The following is a 23,666-nucleotide window of genomic DNA, read 5'->3' as shown; positions in this document are numbered from 1 at the left end:
TTTACAAATTAACTTGCAATTATTTCAATATAGGCAGAATTGCTTATGGCCTCAAAATGTTAGGGGAGGCAAACTGTTCAGGTACCATGTGGGTGACTTCAGGCTGGAAGAGTTGGATGTTTGCAGGGAAACAATTCTCACCTGCACCCAAGCCAGCCCACACCCTCTTTCACCTATAGATTACTTTGTATCCTGTTTTTTTAAAAAGAACAAATATATTTAAGAAAGTTTCTCCCAAAATAAAATATATGCAATGAAAAAATCAACAAAATTATCTCCACATATGTTTGAAGTAGACAAATGTTGAATGCTGAGATCCCACAGTGATGAGCATTGTATACACACCTAACTGATAAAAAGATAAACTAAATGTGATACCTCATTCAGTGTTCTGCATGTTAAGGAAAGGAAATTTACCTGAGGAGGTTTGCTTCCAGATCATATATTCTGTTTTTAATGCTCTCAGCCTGTGCTGTGGTTTTGGTAGCTGGGACAAAAGAGGCCCATAACTTTAGTAGCCTGTTTATAAACACTATAAAACTTGACTCACCTACTCCTTGGCAAGGCTTATAGCTGGAAACAAGATTTTCTAAAATTCTATGAACCTAGAACATTTCCAGCTGAACTAAAACAGCTTATTAAAACATACATGTATTAAAAAATACATTAGCTGAACTGTAATTTATTCAAACACATATTGGTGTAAAAGCAGCCTGTAACCTATAGCCAACCTCTCCCTTTAAATGCAGGTTCTGCTTTTAAAAAGCGTTAGCCAAGTAGATTCACACTGTAGGCAGAAGTGTGCTCTTGGTGACTGAACTACTGAACCTATAAGAAGCAGTGTCCATTGGAGCCATGATGTCTTCCCACCGTTTGTGGACCCACATCCCCTCTCCCCTCATGCAGGAGTCTGAGCTCAGAGGAGCATGACCCCAATTGCCATTTGATACCTTCACATCACTGAAACCCTGTTAAGGAGGCTTGAGATTCCGACTGAGCATCAGCTTTTCATTCTCCTCAGATTGTGGAGACTTTGGTGTCAACCTCGGTCAATGCTCCCTTTGATCACTAGAAAGGATGGAGCATCTGGGTCATTTGTGCCTCCATTTCCAACGAGAGTAGTTGTGTTTTCTTCAGTTGACCACAGCAGGGTTCTTTCCCCTGTTACTCCACTCCAGGATTTAGCACATGAGCTCCTTCTGGGAGAGACTGGGTCTTGGTACCCAGGGATTCAGTACAGTTTCTCTGCCATTGGGGATGGCGCTCCAGACCTATGTTGGGAATTCTCAGCACCCTGTCTCAGTCAGGCCTTCTTATCCTTATAGTCCTCTTGGTGTAGGGTACAATTATGTATGCAAACTTGGATCCCCTTGCAGTTACACATAACACTTTCCCTAGTGTATTATGGGCTTTGGATTCTGCATCCTCAAATGTATGGTGCCTGTATATTTGGTGGAGTAGGGGGGTAAATCTATCAGCATTTGTAGCTTGAGTCTGTGGTGGAGGTTCTGAAGCCCTGTGCTCTGATCCCTGTCTGTCACCACTTCCAGGCTAGAAATGTTCCAGGAGTGAAGTTGAGACACTTCACCTATGCTACCATTTCTAACCTCTACTTTCGTACAGCAACCAAATGAGCTGCAGTGAGAAGCCAGCCAGAGATGCCATGTGGTAGGACCAGCAGAAGCCAAAGCAGGGACCTTTTGGCCTTTGGACAGTCCAATCAAAACTGTAGAATGTTTTCTGACTTTCTCTGCCCTATGGCTGATTGGGTATTTGCTCCAGCCCTCCACTTCCTTCTCACAGTATCTTCACCTCAGCTTCCCTTCACACCTTTTCCCCTGCCCTGTCCCATTCTCCTTCTTTCCATTTAGCTGATCCCCTCCTAAGTAAACCCACCAAATCTCCCTTCTCAAAAATGTTGCAGAACTAACATGATGTTTGCAGCCATCACACAGTTCATTCTGCTTGTGTTTGTGTAGTCCTTAGCACCGTGGGCTCCTGGGCCATCACTGGGGCTCACACGGGCTGTTGTAATACAAATAATATAATAATAAATCTAGCTTGATGGTGCTGCCCAGAACAGTTCAACTGAAAAGTCATTAGGGCCTTTCTGAGGTTTACAGTAGCTCTGCACAAGAGAAGTCGTCCCAAGTACATTCATCAGTACAGGACACAGCTGAATTATTGGTTTGACTCAGTGAAAGCTGCTGTCTTTGGTGGCTGAGATGGAGCAGGTTACATGGGTGCATTGTTGGTGTGTTCTTGTTTGACCCTTTCAGCAGCTAATATTGTCCTCCCTGCCTCTTATTCAAAGGTTATTTGGATTGTGACTTTTGCAGCCGTTCTGTGTCTTGGTCTCGATATCGGCTTGGCCATCGCAATGGGATTCACCTTCTTCATCATCACTGTTAGGTCACACAGGTACTGGGTCATGTTACCCTCAGAGCAGGGCACTAAGTGTACCTAAAGTTGTTATTTTGGGAATAGCAGTATGTCACAGTCCAGTACAGAAGTGGTTTTGTGCTTGTGGGGTAAACCCTTCGGTCAAGGTTTTTCTCAGGTCTCATGATTTCCCATCTGCGCATGAACTGGTACATTTTGGGGAATTTAACCCCCTAGCCTAGCTGATGGACTATCCATTTGAGTCTCTGGAAAGGGTGCCTCTGTCATCTGACTGAAGACCATTTATTGTGATAACATCAGCCAGGAGAGTCAGTGAGCTGCTTGCTTTAATCACCTACCCTCTATACACAGTCTTCCATAACAATAAGGTGGTACACTGTGTCCTCATTCCAAGATTATCCCTAAAGTGGTCATTGATATTCACCTGACTCGGCCATCAACGTATCTTTCTTCTCACTAAATGCATTCACTGCCAGGGGAGATCAGCTTACTCAAGATCGACACCAAATGGACCCTTCTCTACTCTTGTAACAGAACAAAACTCTTCTGTAAAATCTCCCCGCCCCCTCCCCACCTCCAGTTATTTAAGGTTTACATTGAAAGACTTATGGGACAGATTATTTCTTCCTAGTGATTATCAAAGGACATTAAATTCTGTACAGAGACATGCTATGAGCTAGCAGGTATCCCAGTCCTTAAAAGTATCAGAAGACATTTATTGAGTCATACAGTTTAAAGCCAGAAGGGACCACCAGATCCTCAAGTCTGACCTTCTGTATATCACAGGCTACTAAATACCATCCAGCCACCCCCATACCAGGCTAACAACCAGAATTAGACCAAAGTATTACAGCCCTCAGTTGAATTGATCCAAGGTAGCTTCTAAGGCATTCCTTCAGAATGTCACAATTATGAAAATATTTCAAGTTGTGACATGGAATTTAGCTCATACTTCTGTGCAGCATCATTTTCGTGACCTAGCATTGACATCTAATGAGCACTTCGAGAAAGAGTTCCGGATAACTGTTCATTTAAATATCCTCCGCATTCATACCATGTTGGTGGTTTTTTACTGCTGGTGAATTTCTCAAAAGTGGGGGTGTGTACTGACAATACTCTAAAGAATGAGAAAAGTTACCAGGAAATGGATTCCTTTGAGTACAGTGTCGCTACACACTGACACTAGCCACGATCTAGATCCTCCTTCCTCCCTTCTTTGGAGAATATATTGGATTTGGGAGAGGGAGAGACTACATGCCTTCTTACATACCCTTGCCTGGAGTGTTCCGTGGCTTGAAACAGAGCTTTCTAGACGGTTCAAGGTTTGATGTGAAGGGCACAGGTGCTTGGGTGTCCCCAATAAAGAAGATAGGGACAGGGACCAAAATATTGGGTGGGGCTAGTTTTTCCTCTCTACTCTAAGAAAACCTAATAAACATCTTATTTCAGAATGAAGATTGTGATGCTGGGCCAGATTCCAAACACAGATCTATACAGAAGTTTATCTGACTACAAAGCAGTAAGAGAACAAAACCTAATACTCAGTTCCTCTCTGTAATCCAGCTTCTTCACTTGGACACCTGGGAGTGATCCATCAGACTCAGTTAATTCACTTCAAGCCTTGAAAATCTGTAAGGATCTTTGAATATTGGCAGCGAAGAGTGATACAAATTGCCCAAGGATCAGGAGATCAGTCTGACTTGTCATTTTGGGAGCTCATTCAATCGATCCAGGCTCCCCCAGTAATGAAAGGCTTGCTCCCTGTCATTGCTGGAACTATATAGAATTTATTGCTGATCTGCTGTCCTTAGTCAGGTCTTGTCTATGCTAGGAAAATGACTCATTTTTCACAACAGATGTCAATAATGGCTGTGTCTGTACTAGAGTTTCTTAAAAATTCTCCCAGCAGTGGTAACAAGAGCAGGGCACTGATATTTTTACCATAATGTTTTTGACCCTACTTTATGCAGGTCTGGATAATGCTGCAGTGGAACAGCAATGTCTACATTAGTTCTCCCCGTATTGCTGAACTCATGGAGCTGCAAAGGTGGAAGAACTTAAAAAAAAAGGTTTGGTGTAGACAAGGCATAGGGTATTTTCACTAATGAGTTTTGGAAACAATGTGGCTTGTCCTGGTCAGAGAAGACCCATTGTCAATGTCAACGGTGGATCATTTTTCTAGCATAGGCACAAACCTCAGAGACTCCGGTTTTGTCTTCCAGGCAGCGGAGATTGAAGGTGTGAAAATCTTCCAGTGTTGTTCCTCCATCTCCTTTGCAAATATGAGACACTTCAAAGGCTACTTGTTAGAGAAGGTAAACGCTACTTTTCCAATCACCATCAGCTTCTAACCTCCTCCAGTGGAAGCACACAACCCTCTCTGAGATACCGTCTGTCTTTTTCAGATGGATGTGAAAGCCGTGCCCCTCGATGAAAACGAAATGAGAGCTTTAATCTCCGTTAGTCTGTCTAGCACTGGAATGGAGAAAAAGGATTTTCAGTGTGCCTGTGTTTGTGATCCACCTGAGCCATTACCCAGGGTCAGCTCCCTTTTTTTTCCTTTTTTTTTTTTAATAAACAAACCCAGACTTTGTGACACTGAGAGCCATGTCACCAGCTTGCCTGAAGGCCATACCTAATTGCATATACATTTGCATATATTTGCAAACCAGAAATAAGCAGGCACAACCCTTCTCTTTGCTCTCAACCCTTATATTTGTTTATATCTTCCATGGCAGATGAATTGAGATTTTGCTTGTTGGTTGAATTGACCAGCAGTGGGAACCCAACATGTTCGCCTTCCTTTCTGGGGCTGAAAGAACTAACTTTGTCAGATGCCTCAACAGGGATTTGCTTTCCTTTTCCCACACAAGTCCAAGACTGTCTTTGGCTGCCTGCAGAATTCTAGCCACTCCTAGTGTGAGATACCCACAAATGCATGATCATTAAATACGTCAAATCCTACCAGTCACAATCTCCGTGATCAGAGGATTTCTCCTCTCCTTATTACGAACGCCTTCTGTACAGCCAGTCACACGCCCCATAATTGGAATTTGACAGTGTCATAGGTAAATGGATGGAAGAGGCTTCAGGGCAATATTCTTAATTCTCTAAACTATCTAATGCGCTTCGTAAAAGATAACAAAGGCCCCTCATGCGGAAGGGGCATGAAGGGAAGCAGTTTTGGAAGGATGGGCGGGATTGAGTTTCTGAAGAAAGTCAGTGATCGCTTTGAACAGCCATCTTCTTCCAAAGTACCAAGCTGCAGAGGGTGAACCTTTCAGCTGCTTTTAACTCTTTTCCTAGTGCAAAAGCCAAACTTGGAGCTATTCAGTATTCCAAACTTAACTTTTTTTAAAAGGAATTGAGTTAAAATTATTGGCTGGGTGACCAACTATTGCTGAAAGGGCAGCTAGGCTTAGAAGGGGCAGGGGGTGGAGAGACCAAGGAACCATCACAAGAAAGGGTTGGGTTTAAAAATTAAATAACAAAAGCATATATTCAAACTATTAAGGAAAAAAATGATAACCACGTCTCTGTTTTCTCATCACTTTATCTTAGGAACTACTTTTCATAGGGGAAGAATATGGTACATAAAACCTGAAAAAACTGCTTCTGTTTTAAAAAATGGAATATTAAATTAGTGGCCCACTTTCCAATGGTAATAAGCAACTTCAAGGCGTGCAGGACTAAGCTAACACAGCACTTCCAGGGTAGCTGAAGGTACTCTGCTGACCACAACCAAGGCTTGCATCAATCTCCTTCTAATTTATGTACTGTTGTGGCTTAGTGCTATATTTAGCACAAGTTCAAAGGTATTTCTACCATGAGAGAGGAAAGATATCAAACGATTTACAATGCTGTCATAACTGCAACTGCAACCTTCTAGACACAATTCTCTTAACTGTCTTTACTCTCCACTTTTCCATTCTAGATACCCTATACTGAGAAACTGGTGAAGCGACTTCATAGGGATAATGAGTCTTCATCATCTTCCCTGAATTTGATACGTTGGTCAAAGTTTGAAAGCAAGCACAGTTCTGGGACTCTCCCAACAGGAATGTTGCAAACACAGCATGCTCAGTCCACAGCCATCAGGCTCAGGGCAGCAAGACCTGAGAGTGGAAAGAAGAAGGATGAAGGAGAGAGAACATGGCATTCTTCAGACCCTGGAGTAGATACTTCCACAACACTATTGTGCCAGGAAGCAACACAGTTGCGGTCCACAGAGTTTTCAACATATCCAGTCCACACTATTATTTTAGACTTCAGCATGGTGCAGTTTGTGGATTTGCAAGCTTCAGATTTACTGAGGCAGGCAAGTCACTTGAATGCATGTAAAAGCAGAAACTGAAGTTTGCCCAACATCAGATGCTTCCCATTACCCTAAAGTTACCTATTATATAAGCACCTGCCCTGTTACTATTGACTTTAATGGGAGCAAGACTGATCTTGGTATTTTCACAAATGTGTAATTTCGAAGATCCACATATATTCCCTGGCTATTTGTTTAAAGGTACACTGTAGATCTAAAAAACACATGCAGAAATGTTCTTACCTGACTCACTAATAATATCTGAGATTATGTCAACTCAGATGACTTTTTTAATCTTTCATTTATTTTTCCCCATTTCTGCTGTTTGTGTTTTGCCCTTCACACAGCAAACTGGGAGCTTTGGCATATTTCCGTAGTACTTCGTGCCGGTTGTTTTGGAACTTCAGTGCTTTGTACTTCGTTTCAGCCTCCAGGAGGAAATCCTGTCTGGGACACTCAGAGGGCTGGTTCTTGTTTCCAGAGTAGGAGAGGATAAACGCTCTCATTCCCTGAGATGTTTTATTTAAAAAGTTATTTAAAAAGTTCATTGCAAGTTAGCATGTTCTTACAGGAAGTCTTTGTCTCTAGCATACGTGAGCATTTTTTGGTTTGTCTGGACATTTAAGAGTTATTTTAGTCCTAGACAGGAAGAGTAGATAAAAAATGTCTGTTCTCTCTGTTGACATTGGTTTGTTATTGTTGTTCATTGCAGCCTTATCTACCTTTTTCTTTGGGACAGCTCTTTAGCGTCTTAGTCGTCAAGTGAGAACCCTGGCAGACCGTATCTGTAGAGAAAATGACTTGCCTGTAGCAGCAGTTCTCTGAAGATACCCTGTCACTGGGATTCTCACCCGGTCCCCCATCAATATTAAAGATGATCTTTTAAGGAGTTTCTCTACTTACACTTGACCTGGATTTTCAAAAGCAACTAATGATTTTAAGGGCCTCAATTTTGAGGTGCCCAACTTCAGCCACCTTAATCATAAAGGGACCTGATTTTCCAGGTATGCTGAGTACCTGCCCTGTAAAATCAGGTTCCTTTTGAAATTAAGTGTCTCAAGATGGGCACCCAAAACCAGGCACTCAAAATTAATGGTTATGTTTGAAAACGTAGGTCCTTATTTGCATTGTTTACTCTGGGGCATATTTTGCATGTGTGCACGCAGGTGTGTGGGCATTGAATCATTTCCAGTTGACTTAACATGGGAGCTCCACTTCCTGTACAACCAAAGCAACTGATCTGAATACTGGGAAGGCCAAATTTATATCCTGCAGGCTGTGGTACAGGATGTCCAATGTGGGGCCTGGCTCTTTGGAGCCAGAATTCTTTGAACTGTGAGAGTTCTGCTGGTCTTGCACTGACCTATAACCCCGGACTAAGTCTTCTAGAAGAACGGTATCTTCAGAAAAGCAGAGTTATAAGCAAAAGCTTTTTCCCCATTGCATGTCCTGCCTTCTGGTTCTATGGCCGTTCCTGCATAGATCATGAGAGTGTCACTAATATTAATATGGGATTCTCTCTACAGATGTTCCATATGTTTCAGAATCTTGGTATTTCGGTCCTGATAGCCAGCTGCCACCGTGAGTATAGTATGGGTAATGCTGTATTTAGCCACTTTTTGTAAGAAAAAGATACGTTTTTAAATCTCGGTGAAATGCTATAACTGTGCTCCTTCGTGTCTGCCCTGGTGGTTTTGGTTTTTTTTACAGTCTCTGTAATAGCAATCTTTGAGAAGAATGATTTCTTTGATGGCTGCGTCACCAAAGCCCGGTTCTTTCTAACCCTGCATGACGCTGTGCTGGCCGCTTTGGAACAGAATCAAAGGCCAGAGATTGTGGAACTCAGCGCTGGAGACCCTGAACAGGAGTTAGATGAAGGGCTCACAGAGGAACAGAAGGTGTGGTACTCCGCTTAAATCTAGATGCCGCCGAGTGATCCTACAAGGATTTGAAGGTGTAAACATAGAAAGGCAGTTTGAGTTACGGGAATGAGTATGGGCATATGGTAGCCAGGGATTCCTGGGTTCTAATCCCAACTCTTATGTAGACTCCCTCTGTGATCTTGGGAAAGTTACTTAATCAATCTGTGCCTCAGTTTCCTCACCTGTAAAATGAGGGTAATAATACTGCCCTATGTTATTGCCTGTTGTATTATTGAATGTTTGCAGAGCAGTTTTAAGATGTATAGGGCTGTGACCAGGTGCCTTTCGCAATTTGATTTAAAACAAATTCTACACTTCCTGGGGATTGGCTTTAACAAAGAAATTAACAATAAGATCAAGTTCTGTTAAAACCTTTTCCCAAGCTTGGCTGCTCTTAGCATTCCTACCTCAGGACTGCTTAGCCCACAACCTAAATTCTCTCCCTCCAAAAAACCTCTGCTAGCTCTCTGATATGCAGTTGAGATAATGAACCATTTGCGGTATTGAGTCATCAGAAACCACTTAATCCATTCCCAGCAGGATCAAAACATGCTAGCAAAGTGTAGCTGTTTCAGGAAAACAGTACCACCCTGTAACAGGCTATATATATATAAGATAAGCATTATTAAACCTCAAGAAGTAAGAGGAAAGGCCTGATTCTTCTCTCATGCTAGTGTAAATCACAAGCATGAAAGTCAATGGATTTACACTAGTGTAAAAGTGGTGTTAGTGAGGAGAATTGGACCGAAATTGTTTAGAGTCACATAGGAGTAATGGCATGAAATTAAGCAAAGATAAATTTAGCATGAATACCAGAAAAAGTTCCTAGCAATAAGTTCTGTCAGCACTAGAAAATATATTGTTGAGGAAAAATGATGTCTGGACTGTGGGTTATGTTGGGTGACAGAGAGAGGGAATCCGTCTGAAAAGTCTTTTCATCTTTATACTCTGATCTACAGAATTAAGGTAGATCAACTGGAGTATACATTTTCATTTGTTGTCACATTACACACTTAACTGCTGATGTTGAAACTGACTAAGAAGCTGGCTAACTGGGATTCCACTTGGGTTCTCGCCAGGTTTCAAATAGTAATATTTGTAAAGCAGTACTCAAGTGCTGAGTGTTAACCAATTAATTCTCACAGGAATGACATATCTACTTTCCCTGGGAGATAATTAGGTAAGTATTATTCTTTAAAGATCACATCAGCACAGGTTTCATAGTCCTTAAAAAATATTCACAGTGGCTAAGGGTGACGGGAGGTATTTTGGATATTAGAAGTCAGTCTCTATTTTCCATACCCTCTAATTTTCGCAGAAAAAATCCTTGAAATTAAATTTACCTTGCTTAAATTCAAACCAAAGATGAATTTTGGAAAAATTTCTGTTCACTGTGGGCCAAATCCTGAAGTCTTTGATTTGGGCAAAACTCCCCTGAAGTCAATGTAAGTATTCCCTGCTGTAAGCCTTCAGAATTTTGGCTTATCTCACTGACAACAGTATAACACATTATTGTCTTGCAATGAAGACAACTCCTATTCGGGAAAGATACCATGACACTTCTGAAAAAACAAGGAACTAATCCCATTGTCCTTGCCTACTTACATAAATTCAGCCTCCCTACACTTATCCTGCAATTTCAATTAGAAACAGCATTCTGTTTTCCCGTCCCTTCCTAAACTGGTGTATACTATTGATGCGTGTTAAACAACTAAACCCTGGCCTAGAATTATACAATTCTGTTGTATAATTCTATACAACAGAATTAGTTCAGTATAACTACATCGCTCAGGGTTGTAAATCATTCATATCCCTACCCTGGAGTGATGTAGTTATACTGACCTGAGCACCAGTGTAGACAGCACTGTGTTGGTGGGAGAGCTTCTTCCACCAGCATAGCTCTTGCCTCTCACGGAGGTGGATTATCCTGTCGGTGGAGCACATCTTCATGAAAGCGCTACTGTGGATAGTGTTTTAAGTGTAGACCTGCCCTCACTCCTGCTTTCCCCTCGCAAGAGGTTGCTGCACTTCATTGGTTGGTAAAGTGACCATTATGTATGTATAATTTGTGGTGCCACCTTGGGATCCTTTTGGATGACAAGTACAATGGAAGTGTAAGAAGATACTATTATTAGGGTGAAATCATTTTTTGTGTATGTTGGCAGGGGGTGAACCAGTATGTGAGTTATGGCGAAGGTGGTCTTGTTGTTGACATAATTTTAATGCGTCTCCACTTGACTGCTAGATTGAGGACCCTGTAAGGGCAATTCAGAAGTTTTGTTCTTTTCTAAATTATTGCTGTATCACTTCAGCCTTATCAAGGGAAGTGCAAGGGAGCAGGGGGGCTTTTCATTCCAATATGTCGGGCATTGTGCAGCTCACTAGAAGGCACTGTGTGTGTGTGTGTGTGTGTGTGTTGTTCAGGAGAGAAGTCTGCACTCCGGTAACAACAAAGATATTTCCTCTTTAAAGATTACCGGGAGCGAACTCTTAAATGAAGAGCCAATATCAGATCTCTTCCGCGCTTATTCACTCCAGAGTGAAGCAGAGATGAACATATTTCAACAGTATGATGCTCCACCTCCTGAGCCAGGTGACAGAGATGAGGAGTGGGAGCAGAAGTGGAAATATGCCAGAGATCCCTGAGATGCGCAAGAGCGGACAGGAAATCCTAGTCCAATATATGGGGAGAGGTGCTGCTACAGCACAGTTGAGGTAGTTCTTGCCTGCATTTTGGGGTTTTTTGCCTTTGTCCCTTTCAAAGTTATTGAAATAGCCAACTAGCCAGTTCATCCAATGGTTCTGCTGGTTTAAGGAAACTAGCACAGTGTATGAAGTTATTCTTCAGGACTTTCAAACAGAGGGACTATTCAGCAGCAATTTTAACCTTTGTACTGAATTAACTATAAAGCTTAGAGCCATTAAATGAATTTTTACATGTTTCTGAAATTCTCTGTAGTTTTTTAAATGTCCTCAAACATGGCACATCTTTTGCATATTGTTTTTCTAGGGACTAAATCTCGTTTGCAGTTTTCAGCAGATTGCACACCTGCTATTTCATTAACCTCAGATGCATGCAAAACTAGGTGACACTCTTGAACAGTGTTTCTCAACCTTTTTGATACCAGGGCTTGCTGCCTTCCTAGACTGTGTCAAGGAGATCTCAGGGACCGGTGCTGGTCCATGGACTTGGTCACTGAGAAACACTGCTCTAGAAGAAAGCATTTAATCACTGATACTTTGCTAAAGTTGCCTAGTGTATTCAGTAAAAACTCAATACTGTGACTTTTTTTCCAGTCCTGCTATAACCTCCTACCAGTGAATTATGTTATTTGCTTCTCTTTTTGGTAGACATTCACTGAGACAGCAACAAATGGAGACATTTAGTTCAGTTTCGTTATTAAGAGCTGAGAAAATGGCTGCTTTAGAATAAGATATAGGTGGCAAGTGGAAAAAAACAAACTTCTCAATTGTGTTATCTGAGTACCAGCCTCATACTCAATAGACTGGTGAAACTGTGACATCACCATAATGGTGCATGCTGGGGTTTTATTTGGAACAGGAGCAGTCTTGCTATATCAGGGATGCACATCCCATCCCATCCTACCGTATGTACATTGAGGGAATTCTTCCCTGGCCTCAGTACCGAGAGTGAGGACTGAGGGTGAAATTCATCAGCACAAGGTCCATGTACCATTTAAGCCCGTTTGTGAGAGCATAAATTAGATTTAAACTACTGTACTGGTCCTGTGCTCCAGCATGAATTTCACTCTGGGAGAGCATCTCCAGCTTCTGCTGTGTGCATGGTCCATGTAGCAGGGAGACTATATAGGACTCTTCCACGGCTGGGCTGTTCCTGGCGGTTAACTTTTAACTATATGTGGGTGCATAGAAATGTTAATATTTAATTATTTGTAATGTCACCTGCATTAGTAAATCCTCCAGACCTTTTAAATTTAAATTCTTACTGCTTCCAGGGAGTTTCTGGAGGAAGGACATGGTATTGTATCTGTGTAAGGTGAAATGGTAAAAGGTTTTTTAAAACAATATATGTGTGCATTCTTACAGTGGACAAAGCTTTCAGTCTCACAGCTCTGACACTTGTGAATGGAACTTTCAGTTCTTCCTGTCTTTCTAACAGTGCATCTGATGAAGTGAGCTGTAGCTCATGAAAGCTTATGCTCAAATAAATTGGTTAGTCTCTAAGGTGCCACAAGTCCTCCTTTTCTTTTTGCGGATACAGACTAACACGGTTGCTACTCTGAAACCTAAGAGTGTTGAGTAACTCTCATAGTACACAGGCTTCCCTTGTGGTGTTTCTGTGCAGTGGCTTCAAGCCAAGTCCCTTCCTGAGTGGCAGCTCCAATCAAAACAGAGCAATGCCGACTTACAACAATCAAGGCCTTAATTTTCAGAATCTATGGGCTGTACTGTGGCACCCTTGACTTAAGATGAGTGGTGCTACTAGCCCTTTGCAATGCAAAGAACCTTCCCATTGCAAATTTCAGAGGAGTACTCTTGGCCCTTGCAAAGAATAAATAATACCAGCAGCAAAGATATGACTGTGCCCTTTCCACTCCACAACTGGTGCACTGATGTCCTAACTTCAAACATCAACATGGTTTTAAAACAGTTCTAAAATATGTGTGTATTAATTGTGCAAGGCATGTACTTTTCAGTTAGTGGGAGACCAGGCACTTTCTTATTTCCTGGTCTTTTTCTTGTCTAGTCATTGCAATGCCTTAACACTAATCCCAAAACTGTGCACAAGGTTCCTGTGTTTAACCAAGGCACAGATCACCTGGTAGAGTTTTGTGGTGTGAGAAAGCATGTACCTTGCACCAAAAGACTCCACCTATACCCAGTGATGAGCTGCCAAAATCTTAACAACCGGTTCCCTCCTTACCCCACGAGGGGGTCGTGGCCTGCCCCTGCCCCCCAGGACTCATGCCCCGCCTCCCAGGACTCGTGCCCCGCCCCCCGGGACTCCTGCCCCATCCAACCCCCCGTGTTCCTTGACACCACCATAATGGGTGCCCACCCTACCCCTACGAGCCAGAGGGACCTGCCAGGGGGCGAGGTGGGGAGTCCTGGCGGTGCTTACCTGGGGCAGCTCCCAGGAAGCATCCGGCAGGTCCCTCTGGCTCCTAGGGGCGGGGAGCGTAGCTGGAGGGGAGCAGGGGGAGTGGCCGCTCCCCCCACTGATCACATCAAAAGTGGTGCCTTAAGCACCAACTGCATGGGGGCTCTGGGGCTGGAGCCCCCACCGGCAGCTCCCCGCCCCGCGCCCAGCCCCAGCTCACCTCTGCTCCGCCTCCTCCCCTGAACGCACCGCCCCGCTCCGCTTCTCTGCCCCCCCCACCCTCTGGTTTCCCGGGAATCAGCTGTTCGCACAGGAAGCCGGGGGGGGGGGGGGCTGAGAAGCAGGCGGCGGCTTCGTGCTCAGGCCCAGGGTGGCGGAGGTGAGCTGGGGTGGGGAGCGATTCCCCTGCGCGCCCCCCACCCCCAGGTTACCTGCTGCGGCGCGGGTGGCCCTCCTCGCGCCCTCCCCTCACCCCAGCTCACCTCCACTCCACCTCCACCTCCCTGGGCCTGAGCGCGAAGCCGCTGCCTGCTTCTCAGCCCTCCCCGGCTTCTCGCATGAACAGCTGATTCGCGGGAAGCCGGGGGGGGGGGGCGGAGAAGCAGAGCAGGGCGGTGCGTTCAGAGGCGGAGTGGAGGTGAGCTGGGGCCAGGTGCGGGGCGGGGTGGGGAGTTGCTGGTGGGTGCTCTGCACCCACCAAATTTTCCCCGTGGGTGCTCCAGCCCTGGAGCACCCACGGAGTTGGCACCTAAGGCGCCACTTTTGGCCAGTTGTTAAATTTAGAAGCCCTTTTAGAACCGGTTCTCCCTCGCGGAACAACCGGTTCTAAAAGGGGCTTCTAAATTTAACAACCGGTTCCAGCTCACCATTGACTGTACCACTTAAAAGGCAGGCTAATGGAAGTCAGGGTCCAAAGGTCTGTCTACACAATCCTATGCTTGTAAACAGGTTGTGACAGTCTCTTCTGACCCGGTTACAACAAACATGGTTGTGTTTTATTGACACCGCAACTTTTTTCACACATCACCATGTGAGTGCTAGCGTGCTGTTTAACTATTTGTATCATTATGTGCTGGGGAGGTCTGGGCAGCTATCCCATGGCACCTAAATAGGAGATTCAGGTCCTGAATTTCCATTGCTTTGTACAATGTAGTAACTTAGTCCAATGCAAAGAGGGTGTCAAATGCCACCAGACAGAATAAACTGAATAAATGACGAGACAAGAGAAAAGGCAATCCAGAGGCCCCACAGCGTGAAGGGGACATGCACGCAGACTGGCAGCAGAAATTCATGGACCAATGCACTCTAGTATGTCATACTGCACAGGGAGCTGGGAGGGAGGAGGACCAGTCAAACCAGTTACACACAGGCATAGCTAGAGGGCCATCTACACTGTTTAAAAAACTCTGTGCCAAACTGGTGGCAGGAAGAAAACCACATCTTCGCCCAAGCTGCTAGAAACGTGATAGAAAGGTGGCTACGATGGTTACTAACAGAATATTGATCAAGTTGTGTGTGAACACACATCTTCTTTCCACCAAGCGTGCCAGTCACTGGTTACAAATGCAGGAACAGCAGACCCCATTGCAGGAACAGGGCCTCAGTGTGCCATCAGATGTACAGTATGCTATAGAGATTAGAGAGACCAGTACATACATTTATTTAATAGATGGGAAGCTACATTTTTGTAAGGAAATAGATTTGGGATCCCAGGAGCTTGTAATAAGCAGCAACAAAACAACAACTTTAAACAGTGAAAAATACTTTAACTGTTGTCTTAAATTTCAGAGTAGCAGCCGTGGTAGTCTATCCGCAAAAAGAAAAGGAGGACTTGTGGCACCTTAGAGACTAACAAATTTATTTGAGCATAAGCTTTAGCTGTAGCTCATGAAAGCTTATGCTCAAATAAATTTGTTAGTCTCTAAGGTGCCAAAAGTACTCGTTTTCTTTTTGTTGTCTTAAAGTTACGTATGGACATACCTTGGCCTCTAAACTTGCCTTACCTTGGAAATGTTTATAATCTAATGTAATTCTCTACTCCTACAATGGCTTCCAGGTTTGGGTTGTTTTTAAAACTCTGTTGCCTAGAAATAAAAAGAAAATACACGTTGCTCATATACAGATTTTACCAACCCAATGTTTTAAACCCCCTCTGCCAGCCCTATATGGCTGAAGAACAACAGATGCAGACATAACCCCACTGGTACAGTGTCCAACACCCCTCTACAACACACCTTTCAAGATCCATGTGTCCTATACATGCCTATCACAACTTGTGTACCTCATCCAGTGCGCTAAATGTCTCAAGAACAACTATGTAGGTGAAACCAGACAATCACTTTGCTCTCGAATGAATTCACACAGGAAAATAATAAAAGACAAAACATCATATCACCTGTGGGTGAACACTTGCACAAAGTGATGACTCCATTTCTGACTTATCAGTCCTCATCCTCAAAGGAAACCTGCACGACACTTTCAAAAGACGAGCCTGGGAGCTTAAATTCATAACTTTGCTAGACACTAAAAATGATAGACTGAATAGAGACACTGGATTTATGGCTTATTAAAACAATCTACAACCTACTAACCCTTATGACTGAAAGGGTGTTAATGGGCCACTTCACCGTGAATGGTCCCTTAAATTATGTGATAACTACTTACGCTAAACAATCTGTTCCACCTTATAACTAGCTGTGATGCTCTGAGTATGTTATCCAGATCTGAAGAAGAGCTGTGTGTACGCTTGAAAGTTTGTCTCTTTCACCAACAGAAATTGGCCCAATAAAAGATATTACCTCACCCACCTTTAAACTTTGTAATAGCCTGGGACCGACACAGCTGCAACAACACTGAATATATTAAAACTCCCAACATTTAAATTAAAATTGCTTACTCTGTGGCTGATTAAATACCCTGGAGACAAAGTTTACCATTTCTTAATATTTACCAACTGTACCAATAGGTGCCCATATCTGTTCAGGGATGCAGATTATATATAAATCACCTTGATATAAACTTTATTTATAAAAGTGAGGAAGAGATTGTGAATTCCTTAAGAGGGCAAATACTAGATACTCTGACCAGGACATTGATTATGTACTAGAATACAAGGATTTACATTAAGTTCATTTGGTAGGAGATGGCCAACAACTCACCTGGCTGCTATAACTGGCAATCCAGAAATCATAAGACTCCATTTTAGTCATATTGACCTCTATGCATTCTGGTTTTTTTTTTAATTTAAAGGGATACTGTCAAATTAAAAATCATAATTCTGTCTGAACACTTCTTTACCTACAACAGCCATAAGCAAAATATAAGATTATTATAACTGAGCATAAGTAAAAAAAATTTTTTTAGTTTACTTACATTTGTACATTTGATAGCAATTGGTTTATAGGCAATTTCAGTGTTTTCTCTGGTGTAGACAATCTGCTGCATGTGGTTAATTGAAGTAAGGGGGGGACATTTTTAAAAATAGGAAGATGTAGTGATAAATCCATAAAAACTGGTAAGATTAATCAGGAGAAAGGTCTAAGTCCCAAAACTACTTTTAACTTAGTCCTTATCTACACTAACAAGGGTTTGTCGGCATAACTATACCAGTAGGTAGATATCAGCAAACCCTCTTTTACTTATACCAATTTCCTAAATGAAATAAGTTATACCAGCAAAAAGACTTTTTTGCAGTTTTCACTAGGACCTTTGCCGGCCTAACTATATTGACTGGGTTATGACTTTTTCATACTCCTAATTGACGTAGCTAGATCAGCAAAACGTACAAATGTAGACCAAGCCTTAAAAAGAATGTGCGAGATTTCAAGTTGACGGTAGCCAGGGCTATGTTACAAATTGTTAGGGCCACAATTATTGCAGGAGCGTGAAAAAAAAAATCACACTTCTCACTCTGACATAGCTGTGCCAGCAAAACTTCCAGTGTAGACTTAACAGCATACCTTCTGTCGTTGTGGGAGGTGGTTTAGCTACACCAGCGAAAGAACTTTTAAGTTGCATCTCCATTAGGGCGTTATACCAGCAACCCCTTTGTAGTGTAGACTAGCCCTGTCCCTTTAATGTTGGCACAGGACGTAATCACAAATGTGCTTGAAATGGAAATAAAAATGGACATAAAAGCAAGCAAACATTTGATCAACAGAAACCGTATCAATAAAAACCACATCTTCAAAGTTATAATTCACTGACTTGTGTATGATTAATGACATACTGTAAGGTGCCTTCTGTGTATTTCATATATTACGTGGTTGCATTGTCGTGGGATTCACCTCTTCATGGTTATTGTGGTAATGCCTAAGGGATCAACCAATGTGTGTTTTGTGTTCTATAGTGCGATGCGTGCCTTGTCCTGCATGTGTAATGTGTATCATGACTTGTGTGCATTGTAGTGTACAGCCTGGGTGTGGCGGGTATTGCCCTGTGTGAGGTGGCACCGTGTGTTTTGCTTCTTGTGGGATGGACGGTGTGCAGTAGGGTGTCAGGCAGCGTGTGTCACTTATGGCAGAGCAGGGGGCACTGCAGTGAATCATAGACTACCAGGGTTGGAAGGGACCTCAGGAGGTCATCTAGCCCAACCCCCTGCTCAAAGCAGGACCAATCCCCAATTTTTGCCCCAGATCCCTAAATGGCCCCCTCAAGGATTGAACTCACAACCCTGCGTTTAGCAGGCTAATGCGCCAACCACTGAGCTATCCCTGACCCCATTGTGTGCGGTGCGCAGGGCCCCCTGTGCGGGCCGGGGAGGGGGCGGGGCAACGCCGGCTTTGCGTCACACTCAGCGCTTCGCTCACAGGCCGGCGCGTGCTTGGTGGTGCCGGCAGCGCCCCGCCCTCCGCCCCTTCAGTCCGTCGGATCCGTCCCCGCCCTCCGGGGGTTGCGCATGCACTCGGGACCATGGACCCGTTGGAGGCGGGGCTGGGCTCGGGGGTGGAGCCTACCCTGGGGCCCCCGCTCCTCCCCCTCCGTCGGAGGGGGCGTTGCCGGACGCGTTCGGAAGAGCCAGGGGGCGCGGCCTTCTTCACGAGCTCGGCCTCGAGCTCGAGCGGCACCAGCGAGGGCGACGAGGACATCTGGTGGCGCGTGCAGAGGCGCGCGAAGATACCGAAAGTGCGCATGCCCCTCCCGGCGCGGCCCAGCTCGGCGCAGGCGCAGAAGCAGGCGAATGATTTAGAGCGCACGCGCGGAGGGCAGTGGGGGCTACCGGCTCTGGCCGCCATGGAGCGGAAAGGTGAGCGCGGCGCCTTCTCCCGGGCCGGGCCTGGCGGGCCGCCGGTCCCCGACACGTGCACCCGCGGCCGCGCGTCGGCCCCTTCGTCCCTCGCAGGCAGCGCCGCCCGGCCGTCCCCTGCCCCCCCCCCCCGGGTGCGCCCCTTGCCCGCCCCCCGTCTGCCTGCCCTGCCCCCCCCCGGGCGACCCCCTGCCCGCGCGCGCCCCCGTCTGTCTGCCTCGCCTCCCCCCGGGCGCGCCCCCTGCCCGCGCGCCCCCCCGTCTGCCTGCCCTGCCCCCCCGGCGCGCCCCCTGCCCGCGCGCCCCCCCTGTCTGCCTGCCCTGTCCCCCCCGGCGCGCCCACTGCCCGCGCGCGCCCCCCGTCTGCCTGCCTCGCCCCCCCATGGCGCGCCCCCTGCCCGCGCGCCCCCCCGTCTGCCTGCCCTGCCCCCCCCCGGGCGACCCCCTGCCCGCGCGCCCCCCCGTCTGCCTGCCCTGCCCCCCCCGGCGCGCCCCCTGCCCGCGCGCCCCCTGCCCGCGCGCCCCCCCCGTCTGCCTGCCTCGCCCCCCCATGGCGCGCCCCCTGCCCGCGCGCCCCCCCGTCTGCCTGCCCTGCCCCCCCCCGGGCGACCCCCTGCCCGCGCGCCCCCCCGTCTGCCTGCCCTGCCCCCCCCGGCGCGCCCCCTGCCCGCGCGCCCCCTGCCCGCGCGCCCCCCCCGTCTGCCTGCCTCGCCCCCCCCCGGGCGACCCCCTGCCCGCGCGCGCCCCCCCGTCTGCCTGCCTCGCCCCCCCCCGGGGCGCGCCCCCTGCCCGCGCGCGCCCCCCGTCTGCCTGCCTCGCCCCCCCCCGGGCGCGCCCCCTGCCCGCGCGCCCCCCCGTCTGCCTGCCCTGCCCCCCCCCGGGCGACCCCCTGCCCGCGCGCCCCCCCGTCTGCCTGCCCTGCCCCCCCCGGCGCGCCCCCTGCCCGCGCGCCCCCTGCCCGCGCGCCCCCCCCGTCTGCCTGCCTCGCCCCCCCCCGGGCGACCCCCTGCCCGCGCGCGCCCCCCCGTCTGCCTGCCCTGCCCCCCCCCGGGGCGCGCCCCCTGCCCGCGCGCGCCCCCCGTCTGTCTGCCATGCCCCCGTCTGCCCGCGCGCCCCCCCTGTCTGCCTGCCCTGTCCCCCCCGGGCGCGCCCCCTGCCCGCGCGCGCCCCCCGTCTGCCTGCCTCGCCCCCCCCCGGGCGCGCCCCCTGCCCGCGCGCCCCCCCGTCTGCCTGCCTCGCCCCCCCCCGGGCGACCCCCTGCCCGCGCCCCCCCCCCCCGTCTGCCTGCCTCGCCCCCCCCCGGGGCGCGCCCCCCCCCCCCCGTCTGCCTGCCTCGCCCCCCCCCGTCTGCCTGCCTCGCCCCCCCCCGGCGACCCCCTGCCCGCGCGCCCCCCCGTCTGCCTGCCTCGCCCCCCCCGGCACGCCCCCCGCCCGCCCCCTTTGTTTGCCTGCCTTGCCGCACCCCCCGCACCCCCCCCATCTGCCTGCCTTGCCGCCCCCCCCCCCGGGCGCGCCCCCTGCCCTTGCGCCCCCCTGTCTGCCTGCCTTGCCGCCCACCTGGGCGCACCCCTTGCCCGCCCCCCCTCTGCCTGCCTTGCCCCCGTCTGCCCCCCCGTCCGTCTACTTTGTCCCGTCCCCCCACCCTGGGGCGCACCCCCTGCCCCCGTCGGGCGCGCCTCCTGCCCCCCTTCCGTCTACTTTGTCCCGTTCCCCCCCCCGTCTGCTTTGTCCCCCTCCCGTCCATCTGCCTTGTCGTCCCCCCCCCCCTCCCCCCGTGGGCCTGCCCCCATGGGCATGCTCCCTGCTTCCCCCCAGTCTGTCTGGCTTGCCTCCCTGTCTCCTATCTACCTTACCCCCCACAGGGGCATGGCCCCTCCTGTCTGTCTTTCTGCCTTGGCGCCGCTGCTCCGCCCCCCGTACATGCTCTCTGACTCCTCCTGTCTGTCTGCCTTATGCCCTGTGCTCTCTCCTTTATCTCTGCTTTCTCCCCACTTCATGCTCCCTGCCCCTTCAAACCTCTGTTTTCCTCTAGCATGCACCTCCCACCTCTTCCACCCGACCCCATCTCATCAGTCTGCATTTCTCTCCCCAAGTTCTGGCACTTCAGGCCCGGAAGAAACGGACCAAAGCTAAGAAGGACAAGGCCCAGAAAAAGTAAGTCGAACCCCACTGCCAGCCAGCTGGAAACTGGTGTCCAGTGTGGGGTGTCGGACTTGTGCTTCTCTTGTATACACACAGCCCCTGGTTTCCTGCGCTTAGGTGGGAAGGAGTAAGGTGTAAGGTCTGGTGGCTCCATGTGAGCAACTGAAGGGATCTCCTTTTGGCTCTGAGGGCAAGGAATTTCCTCCCTCTTTGGGTCTATAGGGCATCCCTGGAGGGTAAAGTCTGAGGTTCCCCACAGTGTTGTTACCTAAAAGTCCCCTGTGCACCCCATTCTCTGTTAATGTAAGAACTGGACCATATCTATGAGCCTTAGAGGGGTCCATTGACTCTTGATCATTTAGGCTAGAAAAGCATCTCAGTTTAACTATCAGCCTATAGGATGACATATGCAAATGAGTATCCTGATTGATTTGCAGATGAGTTTAATAATGCTTTTCACTAAATTTACTAACCTCTTAGAGGCGGATGGTTTTGTCCAAAGTCTTCCTTTTAGTAAGCGAGATTAAAAGAAACATCTATTACACTGCAGAAATCCATAGTAGCTCCATAACACTTTTTAAAGTGTTCAAAATATATTTCATATACTCACTGTGGATTCTGGGGAGTGGGAGCTACAAATCCTGTTTGTTTATACAAGAGGCTAAATTTTAAGTAGCTCTAGGAATTCAACTAACTTTAAAATATGGAAGAAGTTCCTATAATTGTTACATATATATTTTTGAGAACAGCTTCTGTAAGGTGAATTCATTCAATCATGTTGTATTAAAGAATATCTAACTTAGAAACTATAACTCTTCTAAACTATTATTATTCCAAGTACAAGACAATTAACCGCCTTCCGGGGTGGGGGGGGGATGTATTGGTGGTACTGAAAATACTAATCCTACAGTTTTAATATCAAATAAATTGGGGGAGGGAATCAAAGTAATGCTTTTTTGCGGAAGGTAGAGAAAAGGGATTGACATCTCTGATCTTGAGCTATTTCCCATCAATCATAAGTTCTTACTTTATGTTCTGTCTAAAAGATGGATATCTGAGTTATTACAGAATTAAATGTGGCCTCCATAGAGGTTTGTATATTGTATCTACAAAGATTGTGATCACTGTGTGTCTACAAAATAACTATATCACTTTCATTATACTGCGGAGTTGGTTTGCGGAGCTCTTGATTCTGTATCTCGCTTTCCTTCCTTCCTTCGGTTTCAAGATTTCATAGAGAAAAGAAATTAAGCAAAACAATTATCTAACTCACTGGAAAAATCTGCCCACCAAAGTACTAACTTTTTACTTGTACACATTTATAAACTTCCTTTCTGTGATCTTTCATAAACTTATTTCAAGGCGTGACCACATCTCTTCAACTGGACAGAGCTCATTTGAGGTATCTTTAGATGAATTTTTTTGGATCTGGTTGTCAGAAATGGAGCAGACAGCAGCTCGCTTGTTTAAAAGGATTACTAAACCGTCTGGAGTCCAGGTCTACAAAGCAAACATTATATCATAGAAATGTAGGGCTGGAAGGGACATCAAGAGGTCAAGTCTAGCCCCCTGTGCTGAGGCAGGGTATGTTAGACATACATAGTATTTCTGTGTGGGAGTTAAAAAAAATCAGGGAGCTGCATGGGTTACCATCTTTCATTATCGGCAGTACTATTTTCTTTCTTTCAAGCATTGACTTCAATTCTACAAGCATTTAATCAGATCTGCAAATTGTACATTAACAGGTTGTGAAGGTTTAAGGATAAAATACATACCAGTATACTAGCAAATTGAAATTTAAGGTTTAAATGCAGAAAGCCTCCATCAGGAAGCTGCTTAGTCCTGAATTTGTTTTGAAACTGAGTACTGGAGGTCAGCCACTTGATTTTTAGCCCACTAATAAAAATATACTTTTTTTCTCTCTTGGAGGAGGTGGGCTTTTCAGTAACTCATGCTTTTGTGCCAGCGGAACTTCTTCTGTTATAATACTTTGTAGCTGTTTAACATCTTTCATAGAAGGATTTCAAAGCACTTTACAAAGGTGAGTAACTTGTATCCGTATCTTATAGACCAAGAAGAGGAGGAGCTCTCGGGGTTGAGTCATTAAACCCAATTTCTAGTCCTGACTCTGCCTTGATCAGACAGTGGGCAAGTGGTAACAATAATACCTACTTTTTATGAAGTGCTGTGAGAACCCAAGTGAAAAATTAAATACAACATATTGCTTTTAAAAAAGTCACATAGTGAGTCAGTGATAGTCATCAATAATACCCAGGCCTCCTGCAAGCTGAATTCTAAAATGTTGTCCTCTGCACATACATTGTATATCTTTACTGAATTTAGTTGCATGCCAAGGCATGGTCTTCAGATCTGTGGTATAAAGTTCGGCATTCTTAACTGACGTAGTGATTTAAATAGAATATCCAAAGTGGCGATAGTATCGTACGAGGCCCTCTAAAGCGTTTTTCCCCTCCCTGCCTGTATTTTATTTGGCATGACATCACACAGAAAAGGATTTTCTGCTTGGACCTGTCCCGCTTGCGGGATGAAGGGAACA

The 23,666-nt window shown here is 46.7% G+C and overlaps 2 protein-coding genes across 6 annotated transcripts in view; both read left to right on the top strand.

Moving 5' to 3' along the window:
* SLC26A8 (solute carrier family 26 member 8) overlaps nt 1–11,554 on the top strand; it is a 28,017-nt gene extending 16,463 nt beyond the window's left edge. The window contains exons 12-19 of one of the 3 annotated variants that reach the window (XM_073319884.1): nt 2,315–2,421; nt 3,853–3,922; nt 4,626–4,718; nt 4,809–4,943; nt 6,338–6,721; nt 8,245–8,299; nt 8,429–8,616; nt 11,113–11,554. In XM_073319884.1, the coding sequence (XP_073175985.1) occupies nt 2,315–2,421; nt 3,853–3,922; nt 4,626–4,718; nt 4,809–4,943; nt 6,338–6,721; nt 8,245–8,299; nt 8,429–8,616; nt 11,113–11,286 (1,206 nt within the window). In that variant the 3' untranslated portion in view covers nt 11,287–11,554. The remainder of the gene's footprint in view (nt 1–2,314; nt 2,422–3,852; nt 3,923–4,625; nt 4,719–4,808; nt 4,944–6,337; nt 6,722–8,244; nt 8,300–8,428; nt 8,617–11,112) is intronic. The other 2 variants (XM_073319882.1, XM_073319883.1) reach the window with 2 other exon arrangements.
* A 7,045-nt stretch (nt 11,555–18,599) lies between these two features.
* The window catches only part of SRPK1 (SRSF protein kinase 1), a 45,539-nt gene continuing 40,472 nt past the window's right edge, over nt 18,600–23,666 (top strand). For 2 of the 3 annotated variants that reach the window (XM_073319885.1, XM_073319886.1), the window contains exons 1-2: nt 18,600–18,968; nt 21,061–21,121. In XM_073319885.1, the coding sequence (XP_073175986.1) occupies nt 18,635–18,968; nt 21,061–21,121 (395 nt within the window). In that variant the 5' untranslated portion in view covers nt 18,600–18,634. Of the gene's footprint in view, nt 18,969–21,060; nt 21,122–23,666 lie in introns of those variants that run through there. The other variant, XM_073319887.1, reaches the window with a different exon arrangement.

This window comes from Lepidochelys kempii, chromosome 21 (assembly GCF_965140265.1).
Source record: "Lepidochelys kempii isolate rLepKem1 chromosome 21, rLepKem1.hap2, whole genome shotgun sequence".
NCBI lineage: Eukaryota > Metazoa > Chordata > Testudines > Cheloniidae > Lepidochelys > Lepidochelys kempii.
The sequence above is the reverse complement of the archived record's forward strand: the minus strand, read 5'-3'. Positions and strand labels throughout refer to the sequence as shown.